Source organism: Cucumis sativus, chromosome 4 (genome assembly GCF_000004075.3).
Source record: "Cucumis sativus cultivar 9930 chromosome 4, Cucumber_9930_V3, whole genome shotgun sequence".
NCBI lineage: Eukaryota > Viridiplantae > Streptophyta > Magnoliopsida > Cucurbitales > Cucurbitaceae > Cucumis > Cucumis sativus.
In genome coordinates, this window is record NC_026658.2 from 25645616 (window position 1) to 25664752 (window position 19137).

A 19137-nucleotide genomic window follows, 5' to 3' on the forward strand; every position below is an offset into this window, starting at 1 on the left:
TAAATATAAACAGAATAATTATAAGACCATGTTAGTAATTTTTTTTAGTTCAATTGTCTTTTTGAAACTTGTAAATGTTCACGGCCTATTTTACCAAGGGTGAGTGTCAGTTGGTTGAAATTGACTGAAATTGAGTATAGTCGACTTAATAAATGATCAAACTGAGGTCAACCATGATGTAGTACAAATATGGTCGTCAATCGATCGATTTAAATTCTTTAAATTTCAAAAAATGTTGTCCAATTGGATTTTTCTAAATTGAATCGATCAAATTCCTCTTTATCTTCGACTTATCATCTTTAATTTGGTGAGCTCGATATTCGATCTCATATTATTTTAGGATTTTCTAAATAAAACTTTAAAAGCTTAAAAATCAAGGGCAAATATCTTTTTAACTCGCTTTAAAAACTAAAAGCATTCTTGAAATTTTTATCTCGTGCAACAAAATTCATTCGTCCACTATATCTAAACATATTTTTTCTCTATATTTTGTAAATTGTTTTATTCTCATATTCTGTAAATAGTTTTATTCTCATGTCCGTCATTTCCCTGAAAATTTTAAATTATATTTAAAGAGGGTTTTTTTCTTCTAAAAGTAGAACAAAAAATTATTTACGACAAACAGACAGAGAAAAACACTAACAAATTAAACTAAAGTATAATTACAAGATAACTATACTTGAGTGCATCTAATTTTTATTAAAAAGAAAGATTGAAACGTGGCAAGGTGTGGTTGGAGAAAGTAGGTGGGTCCCACCGTAGAGCTTTTTTTAAGTAATTTCTAAACAGATTTAACTACATTTAATTTAAACTTAAGTATTTGATTAGTTATAATGTACTAATGAATGGAAGTAAATCAAGAAATGCCCGCGCTTACAAGCTCTGTTCGGCGCGCAAAGAGCCATTCGCTTCATCGATCGACGGTCAAAGCCATGGCTCGCCGCCATAGCCGAACCCTCGCGTCCAGTTGGAACCGTGTGCTACAGTTAATCGAGTACTTTTTCATGGTGGTTTTGTAGTTGTGGGCTGGCCATGAGAAAGAACGACAAAGAGAAAAAGTATGAAAACGGGAGAGAAATTTGACCGATTGATTGATACTGACATTAGCCTCATGGTTGAACAAGAAAGTGAAATTTTTTTAATCGATTTTACCAAGAATCGTAAAAAGACACAGGCGAAGACTAGAAAACGACTGTATATTTATACCATTGCTGCAGTGGAGCTTGCTTTTTTCAATTTTGGTTTCCGTTTCAGAAGATTATACTCACTTTTCTACCATCGCTGTTTGTGTTTCTCTTGCGATTGGTCTCTCTCGTGGTTTGTTCCTTTTTTCCTCATTCTATTGCTGACTTTTTTCGAGATTTCACGTGGATTTTCATAGATTTCTGAAAAAAAAAAGCTTGCTTTCGTATCACTTTTCTCGCTTGCCTGGAATTTGGAATATTTTCTACTTTTAATAGTATGTACTGCAGTATTGGGATTGCAGACAGAATTTTCACTTTTCACTTTTCCCGTTTTCAGATTCTTATTTCTATTCATTCCTGATGCTGGTTTTCAATAACATATCTTGAGTATTTTGTGTCTTAGTCTTAATTCTAGGCATTCAGCTGTCAGGATCACTGGGTATGTATTGATTTTGGAATTCCCTTTTTCCATTGTTGATCCAAATTCCAATGGAAATTTGGATCTCATTTTCCCATTATCATATCCAACTGAACTGTGGGATCCTGAACAGTAGATGTTCTTCTATTCCATTTTCACACCTTTTTATATACTGTTGGTAGCTTTGGTTATGTAATTTGATGACAATTTTATATTTAACTTCGAAGCTGTTTTGCTCGTTGATTTTATGTTTGATGCCGATGTAACCCTGCAAGTGGACAAACAGTAGTTGATTAGAGGTCCTATCTCACAATTTCTTCCCCTTTAATAAATATTTTTTGTCTTGCATAACCAATAGGATTCTCTTTGTTATATACTGGCAAGTGGGTCTATTAGATTGATCGGGAAATGAGCTCATAGATTTGAGAATTGCTCACATTTTTTTTGTTGTTGTTGGTTTTAGAGTTATGTTTATACGCTCTTCTCCTACACTCTCTGAAATTATGTGTCACATGTTCTTCCCTTCCTTTGTGGATTCTAAGCGTTATATTTCTTGACCTCTTCTCTGTTCTGTTTAATGTCAGATTGAAATGGGTATATACCTTAGCAATCCCAAAACTGAGAAGTCCTCTGAAGACGGTGAGAATCGACGACTTAGATATGGACTATCATCCATGCAAGGATGGCGTGCCACAATGGAAGATGCTGTAAGTAATTAATCCAATGGCTGTTCTGTCTAGTCTCTATCTGATCGATAAGAGCTCAATTAAATTTCTTCTTTTCAATTTTTTCTGTTGCGTTGATATGCTTCTATTCAATGTTTTGTAGCATGCTGCAGTTCCTGATCTGGATGCCAGCACTTCCTTCTTTGGTGTTTATGATGGCCATGGAGGTAAGAATGCATGTCTCTGTCTCGTGCTCGTATAATGGTTTCTTTTTAATGTGGGGGTTTAAAGTTATTGGCTAGTTCAATTCTTAGCTACTACAATTATGAGTAATGACTGGAGAAAATATTCTGTCATGATCATAACTTTTTTTCTTTTTCGAAAATTCCCCACGGAGTATTTGACAATTGACATAAAAAATGAAAATACTGCTTGAGCTTTTATTGTAACTTAATAGCATTGGGAAAATCTATTTTTATTCATATTGTACATCTACTGGAATTAAATAGCTATTTGAGAGGGACTATCCAAAAGAAATCCAATTTAGGAGTTAGCGACAAACGTGATTTTATTAAGCAAATTACTACTGACATTTAAAATTAAGTAAATTTGAGGTTCAGTTTGGGACTTTTTTTTATTAATCAATGGGGAGAGCTTCAAATGATTACATCTACTTTACATGGCAATTGCTTTTTGTAACGATTCTGAATAATTTAAACTTGATATGGTTGTCTATGTAATATGTTCAACTATTCAGGTAAGGTGGTTGCGAAGTTCTGTGCAAAGTACCTACATCAGCAAGTGAAGAAAAATGAAACTTGTGCGGCTGGAGATATAGGAGCTTCTGTGCAGAGAGCATTCTTCAGGTTATTTCTCACCATTGGGCTATGAGTCAGAGTCAGTGTTAATGCCATTTCTCAAATTGTTGGGTGTTTGGGCTTGTCGAGTGGATCAGGATGCTGTTTCTATGGATTGTAAGAAGTAGGTGGTTCTTTTAAGGAGTGGAAGGAGATAAGAAGTTTTCATGATCCTTTGATTTTTCCATTTCTCAACGAGGAGTACTCTTAAGAAGACCTTCATCTTTGTTTTTCTAATTATCTCCCTTTCTTCACTTGTTTTTTTACTCCTTCATTCCGACTAGAGAAATCCTTTTTCCTCAACTTTCTTTCTGAGTTTGAATCCCCAGGTTGGTTATGTTGTGTCTCCTACTTGCCCAATTCTTTTTATCTTTCCTTTTATTTTTATTTTATAATATATGGAGAGAACCAAGCTTTCATTGAGAACTTTTATGAATTTTTGTTGCATGAATAGAAAATCAGGATTCCTTGGTGGAGTTTACGGAATTAGATTGCACACGAGCAATCCAATTATCCTTAGGTTTATATGAGACAGCACCAACTATGAGACACATTGGTTGTTGAAAAATATACTACTTGAGGAAGATGCCTTCCTTGGTTGGTCTATAGCATTCTTTGTTGGAGGTGGAGGAAGGCCTAAATCATTTACTTTGGAGTTGCAGTTATGCTTTGGTCAGTTTGGCATTACTTTTTATGGCAAGCTAGGTTGTTTCTTTGGGAGAGAAACAATGCAAGTTTCAAAGGGGTTGATTGGGATCTTTTGATGTTTGGCCCTTTTGAGATTCCATGTTTCTCTATGGGCATCATTGAGAAACTCTTTCTGTGACCATTCGTTAGGTCTTATTCTGCTTGATTGGAATGTGGCTTTGTTTTTTTTTAATGCTCAATAAAAGTTGGTCTTTTCTTATAAATAATAAAAGTACAAATAAACAATACAAATTTAAGAAAGCCACATTTTGTTATCCCATAACATTGGTCTATCGTTCTATCACCCTTAAACACCTTATTGTCTAACTTTTTTGAGTTTCCAACCAATAACTAATTCTGGCAGAATGGATGAAATGATGCGTGGACAAAGAGGTTGGAGAGAATTAGCTGTTTTGGGAGATAGATTGAATAAGTTCACTGGCATGATAGAAGGTTTTATCTGGTCGCCAAAAAGCAGTGATGCAAATGACATAGCTGATGATTGGGCTTTTGAGGAGGTATGAAACAGAAATTTAACTTACTGTTTAAACATTTTAAATTTCGATTTCCCATACATCCATCTGCTTTTTAGAGAGCAGCTGTTTTTTGTGGTTTGCTAGGTCTGTGCTGTTATTTGGGATCTTTGGGGGGAGAGGAATGATAGGGTATTTAGAGGTAGAGACAAGGATCCTTACAAGATTCGGTCCTTAGTGAGGTTCCATGTGTCTCCATGGGCTTCAGTTTCGAAGCTTTTTGTAACTATTTCATTGGCAATATTTTACTTAGTTGGAGCCCCTTCGTGTAGTTGGGATCTTTTCGTGAGCTGGTTTTTTCGTATGCCCTTGTTTTCTTCCATTTTTACTCGATGAAAGTTGTTTCTATAAAATAAAAAATAAAAACACACACAAATATGGAACAAGGATAAGAAGATGACACTCAATTTTTGAAAAATTAAGGCATTGATTTTATTTTGTTCATTTTTCTCAATAAAAACTCAGGTTCCCATTTTAAAAAATCAAGGCAAGTGAGAGATTTTCTATTAATCTCTAACATTTACCAGCACATCTCAATAGTTACCTATTGATGGATGTATAGGAGATCGAAATTTAAAATTATGGATAAAGTAAAGTCCAAAACACACTATGTTTAAAAGTTTAGGATAATGGATACACATGCAAGTAACCATGATATAAAATACCCCCATAAAGTAAAAACCCTATTTTTCTAAATTTCTTTGTGTCCTGGTCTCTATCATAAGTGAAGATGTAATGATCTTCTTACCTTTGAACAGTGGAACAGATATGGAATATGTTGTAAATCATTTCAGCTGCAACATTTTTCACCACTGCTTTCTATTGTCATTTTACTTTTATCAGTTAAGTATTTTAAATTCAAATTTAATAATGTTGGCAGGGTCCGCACTCTGATTTTTCTGGCCCAACTTCTGGGTGTACTGCTTGTGTTGCAATTATTAGAAATAGCAAACTTGTTGTTGCAAATGCTGGTGATTCTCGCTGTGTGCTATCAAGAAAGGGCCAGGTATATTTTTAGCTTGCAAGTCTTAAGCATGATTCTTTTTCACACTGCTACTCAAAAGCAAAACGATATATGCTAATTTTGGGTGCCAATAAGTGAGAGTAATGACTTGGGAACTGTTTGGCAGCCATGCTTTAAAATAGTTAAAATAAGAAATGGAATTTCACTGTCGATTGTATGTAACTATTTGTATTAGTTGGTAGTGTGTAACTATTTCTTAAATTATTATACAAATTTAGTTTGAAGAATGGTTTCAATAAATAGCCATTGTAAACAATTTAACAAGTCAGTAAGCAAAATTGATTCTAAAAATAATTTCTGATGACACTCTTGTATAGGCCCACAGTCTCTCTAGAGATCACAAACCTGATCTTGAGGCTGAGAAGGATAGAATTCTGAAAGCTGGTGGTTTTATTCACGCTGGACGAGTCAATGGTAGCTTGAACCTTGCCAGAGCTATTGGTATGTGAAAATCTGGAAAGCAAATCTCTTACTCTGATCTGGCCCTAGAACAGTATTTTTATTTGATTGGGGTCAGTGTGTTTCTTTAATATAATTTGTTCTATGTTAAATGTCATTTTAATCTTGCGCTTTCAAATGCCAACACGAATTAATTCAATTGACACAACCAAGAGGTCAAAGGCTCCAATCCCCATCCTCCATGTTATTAAACTCAAAAAACGTCTACATAGTTTGAATAGTTAACCCCAAAATTAGTTTATGGTTAATTTTTGCTAAAAAACAACCTCTTTCCGGCTAGGCAACTTGCTGTATTTTCTTGAAAAGGAAATAAACTACCTTCAAAATAACTATAGAGAATACTTTTAAGATAATTTTGACATTTAACATTGAACGAATTAAGATAGGACAAGTTTTGAAGTATTGAGACCAACTAAAATAAAACAAGTAGTTATAAAGTATTGGGACCGAAGAACGATTTTCTTTTCTAGTACAACTTGGGGTGGGGGGATTTGAACCCGGTGTCTCATGCCCTTAGGTACATACAGGACTGAAAACGATATTTTATCCTTTGTTTTGTGTCCAATTGCATGGTTCTACCATCATCCTATTTACTTCCTAGGTAACTTTGCTGTAACTCAAATGGCAGTAGTTTGTACTTGTAGCTTTTGTAATTTGAGTCTTGATACACTCAACGAAAGTTGTTAGACGTGGAAGAAGGGTGAAAACCAATGTCCTTCTCTGGTCTCTTGAATCTTGAAGGAATGAACTGAATGAGGAAAAGATTACTAATTAAACTGAGCAACTGTAAATTTTGTGGAGGTGAATTTTTCACTCGGCCAATACCTAAAGATTCCATATTCTAATCTCTTCTTTCCACTGCTGCAGGTGACATGGAATTTAAGCAGAATAAATATTTAACTGCCGAAAAGCAAATTATTACTGCCAATCCTGACGTGACCACTGTACGTATTCTACCTGCTGTCTTTCCAATTCATATTTCCATTACTTATGTAAACATCACTCTCTATCTACTTCTTTGACAACGGGCTTATAAATTGTGGATACTCTTTTTCTCAATCAAATTTGTCGGTATGAAATGATTTCTTTCTTCTATTTTTGGCTAATTAGAGTCATTTGTATCAATAAGTTTGAAGAGGGTCATTCAACCCATAATTCGTACAAAATGCTTTGGCATGGGAAATGGAAGAGGTCATTGCTAGATCTCACCTCATCCTCTTCTCTTTCTCTCCCATGAAAATTCTTCTATCTTTTTCCTTTTCAAAATTCTCAAGGACTGGCTAAAATGACGCTTCCAACTTTTTTCAATGATTAATTGATTCGAGCTCTTTACTTCTTCAAATAGGTCTACAATTTTAATGACACTTTTTTCTTTTCCTTTTTTGGGAATTAGGTTGAGCTTTGCGACGATGATGAGTTTATTGTGATAGCTTGTGATGGTATATGGTATGTATTTATGGTTTATCTTTGTCTTGCTATTTCTTATATGTATCATTTCCACAGTTTTCTTAATACAACAGTATTGGTATTCCATTTAGCCTTGTAGGCTTGTTTTTTTCCTCCATGAAAGCTCAGTTCCTTACCAAAATAATTGCTTTCTTTTAGCATGATTGTGCTAATCGTTTCTTTTAGTTTGAACAACGTACCGAAATTAATTTTATTGAAGTAATCTTGAAATTGTATGCTAATATGCATTCTTATGAATTTCTAACAGGGATTGCATGTCTAACCAGCAACTGGTAGATTTTATACATGAACAGCTAAAATCAGTAAGTAACATATTTTATTGTTCAACAATGATTAGGTTTTGTTGTTGGTTAGCTGTATCGATACTTTTTTAATAATTGTCTATCGTCCCTCCCTAACTGACTCTTGAGAAGACTTTGACCCCTTCAATTAACTACTAAAGTTTTAAATTAGTGACATTCTTGGTCTAGAAGCTTGAACAAAGATCTTGAGGATGTCCCCGTTCCTTGGGGGTTTTTTTCTTCCGAATAAAATACCATTTTGTTCCTTTATGGATTTCATGTACTTGTTTTCATAAATCTTAAATTTAACCTTTTTACTTCCAATAGATCTTTAGTGCTATGTGAGTTATTTTCTTTTCAAAATTGGTCAAACAATAACCGTAATTTTATGCCAGAATAGTGTACTATCAATAAATCTTTAGGTTAATTTTAAAAAAAAATGCTAATAGAGACTTTTTTTTTTTTTTTTTTTTCATTTTTTGTGGAAATATCAACCATAAATTAACAAGCATATTTTTAAAAATTTATTGGAAGGAGAGGGCCAAAATTTAATATTTGAACTGGGGGATATTCTATAGACCAAAATGGTTTCTTTTATTTATTATTATCATTATTGACTATATGTGAGGTGGAAGAGAATTGTTGAACTTCTGACTTCAAAGTCATTTTACAAGCTTATGACAGTTGATCTAGTTGGAAAATGGCATCTTTTATTGATATTTATCTAACCACATACATCATTCATCCATTGGCATAGCATTTTTTGGATTTCAATAAATCTTACTTACAGCTCATTTTCATGGATTACAAAAGTATAGATATGATCTTCTCCCTGTTCTCTCTTCCTTCTGATAAATTGATAAATGCAATAAACTATGCAGGAAAGTAAACTCTCTGTGGTTGTTGAGAGAGTACTTGATACATGTTTGGCACCTTCCACAGCTATTGGCGAGGGATGTGATAACATGACCATGATTTTGGTGCAGTTTAAGAAAGATATTCAATCAAATTCCTCGCTGGGTGATGGAACTTCACCCGTCGCCGCCCGTGCCGGTCCAGACAGTACAGAATCAGTACAAAAAGATGAGTTTAGCTAGTGACTTTGACCTCACAAATGGTTATTTCTGTTGTGATTTCTTTCTAAAGGGAGTAGATTACTCGTACTTCTTCCCATTTGCTATAAAATATGGATTCTGGGATTTGTAACCATAGATGTCTTAGTTGGGGTTCCCTTTTTTCCTCTTCTAGTGCTTGAGTGTAGAATGAGGTCAACTACTTTAATTATGTACAGTTTTCTGTAAAACCAGCTAGCTCTCTAAGACTCTTGAATGATAAAGCCTCCATTAAAATGAAATTTCCCATTCTGATTGCCTTCTCTGTTTGAAGATTCTTTCTTTGGGTTAAATGTTTGTGTTTATCCTTTCATGCTCGTAGCTGTTGCTCCTAGCTTCACGCACTTTTGAGTGATTGTTAAACTAGAGATTTCATGGAGCCTTTAGACTTCATTTGACAAACATTTGGTTTTCGAAGACTGTACCTGTTTTCCAAGTAATTTCTTCATATTTTTATCTTCGTTAGGTAAACATTGGTCAAATTCTAAATGTAAATGGCTATCGAATTTTGTAATGTTCATTGCAACTCTTCTTTTGTTCCTCAACCTAAATCCACTCATTGATCGTGTTATGTTGCGTTTGCCTTTGCCACTATTGATTTCCACTAATTGGACATTTTCTTCTTCAACTTTAGCTTCCGTGAGGAAAGATTTGTATAAACCAATACAATGGACAGAAATTTCTACAGTTTGTACAAATGATGTTACTATATATATGTGTGCTACAGCTCATGTCTTTGTAATGTCTTCAATGGTCTCTTGTCAAGGTCTGCTCTAAAAAGCCCGACTTTGCAGCAACCAACAAGATGAGCAAGAAAACAGATATGTGTGACCACTTGTATTCCTAAATCTGAAAGATCCTATTTCAAATATGTACAGCGTGTGCTCTCAATAGTATGCATTGATACTTCAAGATTGATTAGGGAGCTGGGCGTACGTACCAATGTTGGGGTTGCAGCCGTCGACCATCATGTTCTTATAAACTGTATAAGCGTGCTCGGGGTTCTCCGACAAGCTGTACCCTCGAATGAGAGCATTATAAGTGAAGACGTCAGGTTCTAAACCAGCAAGTTGGAGCTCTTCATACATTCTCTTGGCTTGTTCCACCATTCCAGCGAGCCCAAGATTAAGCATCAATGAATTATAAGTGTACAGGTCAGGAACAATGCCTCTGTTTCGCATTTCATTGTATAAGGCGAGAGCTTCCTCCATTCTTTGCGATTTTCCAAGACCGTTTATTATACGATTATAAGCGATAAAGTCAGGATCAAGACCGGTTGATTTCAGTTCATTGAAATAGTATAAAGCTTCATCAACTCTTCCAGCAAGGCAGAGGCAATCTACAAGAATGGTGTATGATTTCAAGTCTGGCCTTATACCCTCATTCACCATCCTTTTAAACAACTGACAAGCGGTTTCTGTGTCACCTATTTTCCCATATCCATTTATCAAAATGTTGAATATTGCACAGTTTGGCTTGCATCCATAGTCTGACATCTCTTCAAAAAGCCGCATTGCTTCCTCTAAGCGCCCCACTTTTGCTAGTCCGTCTATCAAAGGGCCATAAGTGCGAGGAGTGGGGCGGAAATCACTACTAACAAGATCATAGAAAAAATCTAAAGCCTTATCCAAGTTATTAGATTTTGCAAGACTGGAGATGACAATGTTGTAAGTTATGGCGTCTGGCTTGCATCTCCTTGAAATCATCTCTTTGTACAGTTCAAAGAGTTCAGTGATTTTCCCAGACTTTCCATGAACGGCAAGTAGCATGTTGAAGGTAAAAGCATCGGGAGCACAACCAACGTTCTTCATATCCTTAAAAAGATCCCAGGCCTTTTCGGTGTAATGGACTTCAAGAAGCTCACCTATCAAACAATTATACGATGCCAACGTTGGACTGATTCCCAATTTCTTTGTAAATTTGTCAAATATTTGATAAGCATAAAGTTCTCTCTTATGCTTACACAAAACTCTAACTAGAGGTATTAAGAACGAGTCTTCCCTACAGATCCCATTCAATACCAATTCTTCAGCAAATATAATAGCCTTGTCCATCTCAGCTTCAACTAATGTACCTCCCATTAAATCTTCCCAGAAAGATCTATTTACACGAAAACGGACTTGATACATAAAATCCCTTGCAATCGATATAGCATCCCCTATCTGCCCACACTTCACGAGGCCAGGAAGAAGGGTACATATTGTGACATGATCAGGGTGCATCGATTTCTTCAGCTGGTGGAAGAACCAGAATGCATGATTTACTTTGTTTTCTTTGATCAAGCCATAAATAACAGTGTTGTAGGTCAAGACATCAGGTTTACAGTCCATTACAGTCATTTTAGAAAACATTTTTAAAGCCAATTCGACCTCATCATTTTTGCAAAAGCAATCCAGGAGCGTGTTAAAAGATATCGTATTCGGAGAACACTTTTTTTCAATCATACTTTCAAATAATTCAATGGCTTTCTGGACTCGACCCTCTTTCCCTAATCCAGAGAGTAACGTATTATAGGTCACAACTGTTGGAGAAAGCTTCATGTCCTTCATTCTGTCAAACATTTGCCATGCTTCATCAACTCGTCCAGCCTTGTAAAGTGAATCAATCAAAGAGTTAACCACAATCACATCAGGTTCACATCCATTTCTTATCATCTCAGAAAGCAAATTCACAGCCTCATCTACTTGTCCTACTTTGCTATAGCACTTCATCATCATGTTATAGGTCACTGAATCTGGAGCTAAACCATTCTCTCTAAGCCCATTGAACATGGTTTTTGCTTCTCTTAACCTCCCCATTTCAGCAAGGCTGTACAACGATGCATTGCACGCTACAATATTTGGAACAATTCCTTTAGCTTTCATCTTCTCAAAGGTTTCAACAGCTTTGCCAGTTTCTCCAGATTTTCCAAAATAGTCAATAAAAGTAATGTACGTATAAGCAGTAGGTTGAACACCTACGGATTCCATAGTATCTAAAAGCTTTAGTGCATCCTCAATTCTACCTGCCCTCAACAGTCCACAAATAAGTGTGTTATAAGTATGAAGATTTGGCAAGATACCTTGCTTTCTCATGACATCAAAGGTAGCAAATGCTTCATCAAAGTCTCTGGCTTTGCATAACACATCAACAAGAATAGTGAAGGTAACTACATCAGGCATATACCCATCCGCTTCCATCTGACTCCAAAATTCTTTAAATGTGTCCAAGTCTCCAAAATCGTTGAACTTGTCCAACAGAGTAATGTAGATAACTTGATCAGGTTTGTGGCCATTAGCTTTCATCTTCACAAACAACTCCTTAGCATTTTCCAACTGTCCTGCATTACAAAGAGCATCAATGAGGACTGTATAAGTAACAAGGTCAGGTCCACAACCTTCATCATCCATTCTTCTAAATATCTCATATGCCTCGTCAATTTTCCCAGCCCTCCCTAGTACTCTTATGCATATTGTGAATGTGTAAACATTTGGCCTCAATCCTAAATCTTCCATCTCTTTCAACAGAACCATTACCATCTCCGAGTCCCTCTTCTTTCCCAACGCAACCATAAGTGCTGAATATGTCTTCAGGCTAGGCTTAAGCCCTTCTGAAACCATTCTTCTGTAAACTTCCAAGGCCTCACCACAGAATCCTGATTGAATCAGCAAATGGATCAATCCATTGTATGAATATGCATTCAAGACAAATCCAGCTTTTCTCATCTTATTTAGCACAGTCGTCATCTGCCGAAGCCCACCTCTGATGGAAAGAGCTTTAAAGATAGTCAAGTAAGTATCCAAATCTCTCCTAATAATTTTCTTCTGCATGAATTCAAAAACAGCAGCCATATCCTCGACCTTGTCATGTACTCTTAAGAATTCAAGCATGAAATTGCACGTCTCTGTGGTATGCAGAACAGTAGGAAACTCAGATATAGAGTAAAAGTAAGAAAGAGCACGTATAGGATCTGTCATCGATTTCAAAACCCCAAGAACTTCATCTTCGGACACTCGGATTTCCGTCTTTCCTTTCACCACCATCACTTGCTCCGGATTTTGCAACGCAAGCCGGCAAAAATCCTTCCGCTTCTTCCTGTGCTTCTTCCAATTCACCATAGACAAAGTCGCAGTTTGAAAATCCCCCAAACTTTCCCATATCAATCCTCTAGATGATCTATTACAGCTCGAAACATATACCTGACATTCACTAAAAGCACCATTGCAACAGGTGCCGAACATACTCAAAGATGTAACAATTACAAGTGACATCAGAACACTTTTATCAATAGCATGAACGATAAGTTTGGTTTGGCAAATTCAGTTCGCCATCGGATGATGATTCTCACTCTTCACGAAGCTAACCAAGTAAGTTAATTAAACTTATATTACCTCAAATCCTTCGGAATAGCATTTTCCAGCCAGTTAGGAGCTGAGTTCCGATAGAATTCAGAGAAAAGTTGGAGGACCAAGGCTCGATGGTTTCCTGAGATAAAAAAATTCCTCTGGTTTTAGCGCTTTCATCATGACGAAAGACTTCGAAATGGAAACATTGAGGTAAAAAGTAGATTGCAAAGATTACAGTAGAGAGTGAGACGAGAGAAGAAGAGAAAGAAAATGAGTGAAGAAGCTTGGAGAGTCCAACAATGGCAATGGTGATCAAAGAGTGGGAAGCGAACTTTGCTTGTGCGGCTGTAAGTCTGCTACCAAGATATGGAGACCGATTTTTTCATTTTGATCTCTCTCTTTTGGAAAACAAATATGCCTTTTTTTCTTGTATTGGTGTTGACTGCTATTTCTTAAATTTGGATTTTGATTTCAATTTTCGTATCATTAGTTTACCATTTCAATTTCATCCAAGATGGTTACAATATTTACTATCAACAATTTTTTTTTATTATTTTAGTTTATGGTTTTTTCTATTCTTTCCAATAATATTTACAACTTTAATTACTTTTTTTTCAAATTAAAATACTTTACATCTCAAATAGACATTATATATTCCTCAACATCTAAAACACAAACTATGTAGTAATATATAAATACAATAATTCATTTCTTGCTCCAAATGTTATTATTAATTTAATAGTAACTAACAGTATACTTGTTTTCTTTTATCCTTCTCCAATTTTAAAAAGTAATAACGAAGATTAGATGTAAATTTATTTTTAAAAAATTTCTATTACAAATTACTCTTGAAATGTTTGCGAAAGTTAAGATCCGGAAATTTTGAGAGTATATAGGTATTTGCGAACAAATAGTAAGTTTATGGATATTTTTCAATGAGTTAGGGCTTTTTACAAATATTGTATTCCATTTACCATTCAACCTTTTAAAGAACTTTTGGTTGGGGTGAGTTATTATACTTTTAAGGCTATATAGTGTTAGGTTATAAGAATTTTAAGGCTATATAGTGTTAGGTTATAAGAATTTGTGTTTGAGTATAAATTATTGTAGTTTGGATTAGAGGTAAAATTTAAATTATTTTAATATGTAAAGAAAATAATAAACAATGTATAAAAAATTAATAGTAATAAATTTAGGTGTCAATTTATTAAAACAATATTAAATAGTAAAAACAGCAACTAGTAAATATTGGAGGAAAATAAAAGAAAAAGTAAAAAAGAAAATAAGAGAAATTGTAAGAAACGATAAAATAGATCCAATGTTTACTGTTAATAGAGAATTTATAATTAATTTTTGTTTTTAATAATTTCTTTTAGCATAAATAGTATGTAAATAATTTTCATTTTTTTTTTCTGTTTAGGTAAATTTTCCTTTGAAAAAACTCAAAAAATATGATATTAGACTCTATTTGAACTTCACGACATTAGAAAGAAAAATATTTTATAAGGGTTCTACTTTTGTTTTTATTGTTTTTCAAATAAAAATTATTTCTTGTTTAAGCAAAATGCTAATTTAAAATTATTTTTCGGATTCGAATTTTTTTGAAGGGCAAACGAAGGGCTAATTGGGGTTTTGATAATTAAATAGCTTCATAATTAAAGGAAGCAAAAAAAACTCCACACACTGAGATCGGAAGAACATCGGCCCAAACTGCCGCCGTAAACTTCTCTAGTTCGAACCCAAAAGCCCTAACCGTCCGTTTTCCCCTCTACGATTATCAACCACCACGGTCTGAGCTTCTCTCCGCCGTCACCATATCATTCTAAGGATTTGAATCTCGTATCTTCGCTATCTCTTTGTCCCCCTGATAGAGACGGAGTTCAAAATTGGGGTCAAATATGGAGGGAGGTGTTCGAGATTTCGCTGTTGTGCCGGAGAAAGTGATGGATTCAGTGAAGACGACATTGGACAATGTAGAACAAGTCCAAACTCACCTTATTTCCTTCTTGTCTATCGCCGAGCCTGACGTCCTTGCTCAAATGCAGCCTCTCCAACGGGCTCAGTCTATGCTTTTGCTTGCTAGAGTCACTACCACTCTCTTCGCATGTAATTTTTTTTTTTTATTACGAATAGTTCTTTATTATTAATTTGTTGTTGTTGTTGTTGTTGTTTATTCTGTATTATTGAGGTGAAGTTTTTGTTTGTTTTTGGTAATTTGCAGTGAAGTTGAGGTGTAGCGGAGTTCATCTTGATGATCATCCTATCAAATCAGAGCTTGTAATTATTCTCATACCTTGTATCTGGTGATTAAAGCTGAAATTTTCTCACATGGGTTATCATGTTATTCTCTTGTTATTATTCAAATGTTCGTTCTTATTTTTTGTTATGCATGTAGGAGAGATTAAGCTTGTATCAAGACAAACTAGAACGGTTCATAGGCTTGAGTAAAGGTATGTTTGACTTCTAATTTTTTTGAGTTTATTTCACCATCGTTTCCTTGTTTTTTTCATTTTTTTTTTTTTTTGCTTCCTTTAATGCTAGATTGATAACTTGCATTTGAATTTCTTCATGAAGCGCCATTGAAGCGTTCTACTACCTTGAACTATCAAGCAGCTACTCGCTTTATTGAACATTCTCTGCCTGATCTAACTCAAGGTTGGTTGAATTTGTTTGCTTTTTTATTTTGGGGAGGGGGGGTTTCTGTGTCTGATTCCCTTTGATGAAGTAAATATTTCAATATTTTTCAGAGCAAAAGCTGAGTATGAGGGATATCAGTAGAGGAAAGGGGCAAAAAATGAAGCAATTAGAGAGGAACGTACAGAAGAAGAGGAAGTATCAGTCTTCTGAAAAACAATCTGTTCAAACTGCTGCTAAGGAATTTCTTGAGAAAGCAGCGCGTGAGCTTCTTGGTGATTGTAATGGAGGTTTGCAGGGTCCATTGTGTGGGGATGCTTTAGATGATGATGCCCTGCAGGAGGATTGAATCCTGGATTTCACTTTGGTATCTACTTATCACATTTATTTCTAATTTTGCTGTCCTCCTTTGATAAATGCAAGCTTTTCCATATGCTTGTTGATGGAATGAATTTTGATTTTCTTAATAAAATTTTCCTTTTAGTTCTATTGCTCATTCTTGTACCTCTGATTGTCGTTAGCTTGCTTAGCTTAATAGAATTGAGTTTGAAATTTAGAATTGTAGTCTTTTTATGGACGTCTTTGATGTGTTTTACATCGTGATATGTATGTATATCACGTTCTTTTTATCATGGTTTAGTCCAACGCTTGTCTAGATTAGCTTTCTTAGTGCTTAAAACCTTTAAAACACTTTTATAAACACTTAACCCACAATCCAAACACCCTCTAAGCAATATTTTAGCGAAGTTTCAATTGCAATGAATATAGTTTTTCTTCAGTTGAATAGTTGAACTGCCTCCCCTTCCCTCAGCAAACCGAATGCCATCAACTAAAATAAAATTATTTTTATTCATTCCATGCAAACAAATCTAATACTTCCCTTCATATATTCACATTTACTTGCCATGTATTCCTCTATGTTTTAACAATTCCTCACCTTTACATCTTTCAGGAGTATGAAAACCAGACTCTCTTGTGCCCTTAATTATCCCAACTCTCGAAGAATTGGTCCATTTTGAAGTTGGATTTGGACGTCTGTTTTTCCCTTTTTTCCCCTTCTCCTAGTTTCTCCTTAGGACATTAAATCGTTTTTCCTTCACTCTGTTTAGAAGTCTTTATATATATGTGTGCATTTTGGAGTTTCAATCCCATCATAAGTTACTATTAGGACATTAAATCGTTTTTTGTTTTCTTAATAGTGTGATCATATGAACAATACATGATCTTGATCAAAGGAGTCTGTGCTTTTTACATGTAAAGTAGCCTACTTCGGTAGCTGACTTTCTAGTGTTTTTTGGGTCTGTATATCAGTCATCCTCTTGATACTCGAATTAGCCCTTTTTGCCATAAACTAATAATAGTATGTTCATTTTGATACCGCTATCGAAGCAGGCTAAGAAGTGTTGCAGCTTTCCATTTATTTTCTAAACTGATACGATTAGATCAGACTTAGGGGTAATCATCTGTCGGGTTGGTTTTTCAACTAAATTGTTACTGAATCAATCATGGCTGTTTGGTAAATTTTGAACCAATCTTGATTACCAAGGAGTTCAGTTGGTCAACTCTTTAAATCTTGATTACCAAGGAGTTCAGTTGGCTTCAATCGACTCCTCTAGTTCTCCGACTAACCAACTCTGGTTCGATTGATTGACTCGGTTTTTATTTTTTATCTTTTATGCTTATCCATGTTTAGATTTTCAAGATTTGTAGCCTTGTCTTTAACTAGAGAAGTTCTTTAATTGTAGAAGTTATTAGTTTCTAAACAAGTCAAATAAGTTGGAAAAACGACATGAACATAATAGATAATTTGGTTCGGATCATATTCCACCAACGACCTTAAAAGAAATGAGATGAATTTGACGAAAAAAAAGTTAATGTGTAGTTCGTGATTGGCTTTTAACTTCTATATTATCTTCCAATTTTGCTTTATTAAAAACTAGAGAAAGACAACTTACCACTTTAGTGAGTAGGAATACAAAATCCAAAAAGGGGGTCTGAACAGGATAGGAAAGATCGTTTGTTGTAAGTAGACAATGAGTAGCCATTGGGTGTAACATTTTATAAAAATTATAGAATTTATGAATGACAGATTTTGTTATATTTGTAATTCTAATAGAAATTATAGAATTTATGAATGACAGATTTTGTTATATTTGTAATTCTAATAGGTATATTTGCTGTTTTCTCTACAAAACGACAAAAATATTGCTGCATTTCACTTTCATGATTTTCTGTATAACAATTTAAAATTTTGAATAATACATAAGAAAACAGTATTTAAAATTTACATAATTTAGACTCGCAGATTTAGTATATACGTTTAGAAAGACTCAAGACTCAAGCGTGTTCTGAATTTTATGTTATATATATTTTATATTTAAAATAATACCAATTTTAGTAGCACCATCCAACCACTTTAGATTCGAGTTTAAGTCTGACTCTATACTTTTTTTCTAAATTTAAAAGATGGTTTGTTTTTCACTCAACAAAACAATTACAGATATAGAAGATCTAATCTTTCACCCCTGTTTAGATGAGATAGATATAACACAAGAAACAGAACTAGAAATCTACAAACGTAAAACTTAAAGGATCTGATAACGTGGGAATAGTTATATGCAACACCTGTGATACATATTTGCCATGCAGTTGTATACGTGTTTAAATTCCACCTCTCCAACAATCTCCTTTGCCCCACAAAAGGCCATTTCAAAATTCCAACACCTAAAAAGCACAAAATTTTCAACGAACTCTACTACTTACTGCACCTGAAAATCGTAGAGAGAGATATAGAGATGGGAAGCAATGAGGAGTGGAGGAAAAATGCAGATACGCACAAAATGAAGCCTGAGGATGTAAAAGCAGCAGGAGTTGAAGCTTCCAAGAGGCCTCCAGGGCACCACCCAGGCACAGTCCTGCACCAGCGGCGGAGTCTCCCCTACAGCTACACCACCATGACCGTTGCTGGCCTCCTTATCGTCGGAACCATCGGATATCTTACCTTATATACCTTGAAAAAGCCTGAAGCCTCTGCGAAAGATGTTGCCAAGGTCGCTACCAATGTTGCTGAACCTGAAGAAACCAAGCCCAGGAAGTAGCCTCCATTGCTGCTGCTGGTGGGTGTGTTTCTTTCTTTCATGTAGCCTTCTTTGTGAAAAATTGGGCTCTCAAACTTCTACCTGTGTTAAAATAATTGGAAATTGGAATTGAACCCAAATGATAAAAATTGAGCTTTAGATTCCCAAATTTGACAGTAATACGAGTGTAGATGTTCAATTTTTAGGGCATTTCAAATTTCCAATTTTCAGAATACTATATGTTTAGTTTAAGGGCATAATATAAGTTTAGTTTAAGGCTATAATAGCAACCATTACCCATAAAATAGGGTGGTTTTTGCAACTTCCTACTTTTTCCTTTTGTGCTTTTGCTTCAGATCATCCACCTGTTTTCCTCAATACGAATTTAAAAAGTACAAAGACAAAGCATGAAGA

At 34.9% G+C, this 19137-nt stretch overlaps 4 protein-coding genes across 6 annotated transcripts; 3 read left to right on the plus strand and 1 right to left on the minus strand.

Annotated features, from left to right (window-relative positions):
• Positions 1-1049: 1049 nt before the first annotated feature.
• On the plus strand, positions 1050-8956 carry LOC101211604 (probable protein phosphatase 2C 60). 3 transcript variants are annotated; one of them, XM_004145447.3, is made up of 11 exons: positions 1050-1317; positions 2187-2309; positions 2431-2494; positions 3025-3133; positions 4176-4329; positions 5225-5350; positions 5686-5809; positions 6695-6771; positions 7221-7273; positions 7542-7596; positions 8457-8956. In XM_004145447.3, exons 2-11 carry the CDS (start codon positions 2193-2195, stop codon positions 8670-8672), a joined length of 1095 nt encoding a protein of 364 aa, XP_004145495.1. In that variant the 5' UTR covers positions 1050-1317; positions 2187-2192; the 3' UTR covers positions 8673-8956. The 3 variants fall into 3 exon arrangements, with proteins under 3 accessions (XP_004145495.1, XP_011654223.1, XP_011654224.1); XM_011655921.2 differs by lacking the exon at positions 1050-1317 and adding an exon at positions 1489-1623; XM_011655922.2 differs by lacking the exon at positions 1050-1317 and adding an exon at positions 1753-1901.
• A 159-nt stretch (positions 8957-9115) lies between these two features.
• Positions 9116-13436, minus strand: LOC101213052 (pentatricopeptide repeat-containing protein At4g31850, chloroplastic). The gene is made up of 2 exons (XM_004145534.3): positions 13248-13436; positions 9116-13151 (listed from the first exon to the last, which is right to left on the minus strand). Exon 2 carries the CDS (start codon positions 12935-12937, stop codon positions 9596-9598), a length of 3342 nt encoding a protein of 1113 aa, XP_004145582.3. The 5' UTR covers positions 12938-13151; positions 13248-13436; the 3' UTR covers positions 9116-9595.
• A 1210-nt stretch (positions 13437-14646) lies between these two features.
• Positions 14647-17029, plus strand: LOC101211841 (nuclear nucleic acid-binding protein C1D). Its single transcript, XM_004145448.3, has 6 exons — positions 14647-15118; positions 15234-15289; positions 15408-15462; positions 15587-15667; positions 15760-16013; positions 16599-17029. Exons 1-5 carry the CDS (start codon positions 14911-14913, stop codon positions 15993-15995), a joined length of 636 nt encoding a protein of 211 aa, XP_004145496.1. The 5' UTR covers positions 14647-14910; the 3' UTR covers positions 15996-16013; positions 16599-17029.
• Positions 17030-18098: 1069 nt separating this feature from the next.
• Positions 18099-19004, plus strand: LOC101212329. Its single transcript, XM_004145450.3, has one exon. It carries the CDS (start codon positions 18442-18444, stop codon positions 18742-18744), a length of 303 nt encoding a protein of 100 aa, XP_004145498.1. The 5' UTR covers positions 18099-18441; the 3' UTR covers positions 18745-19004.
• Positions 19005-19137: the final 133 nt, after the last annotated feature.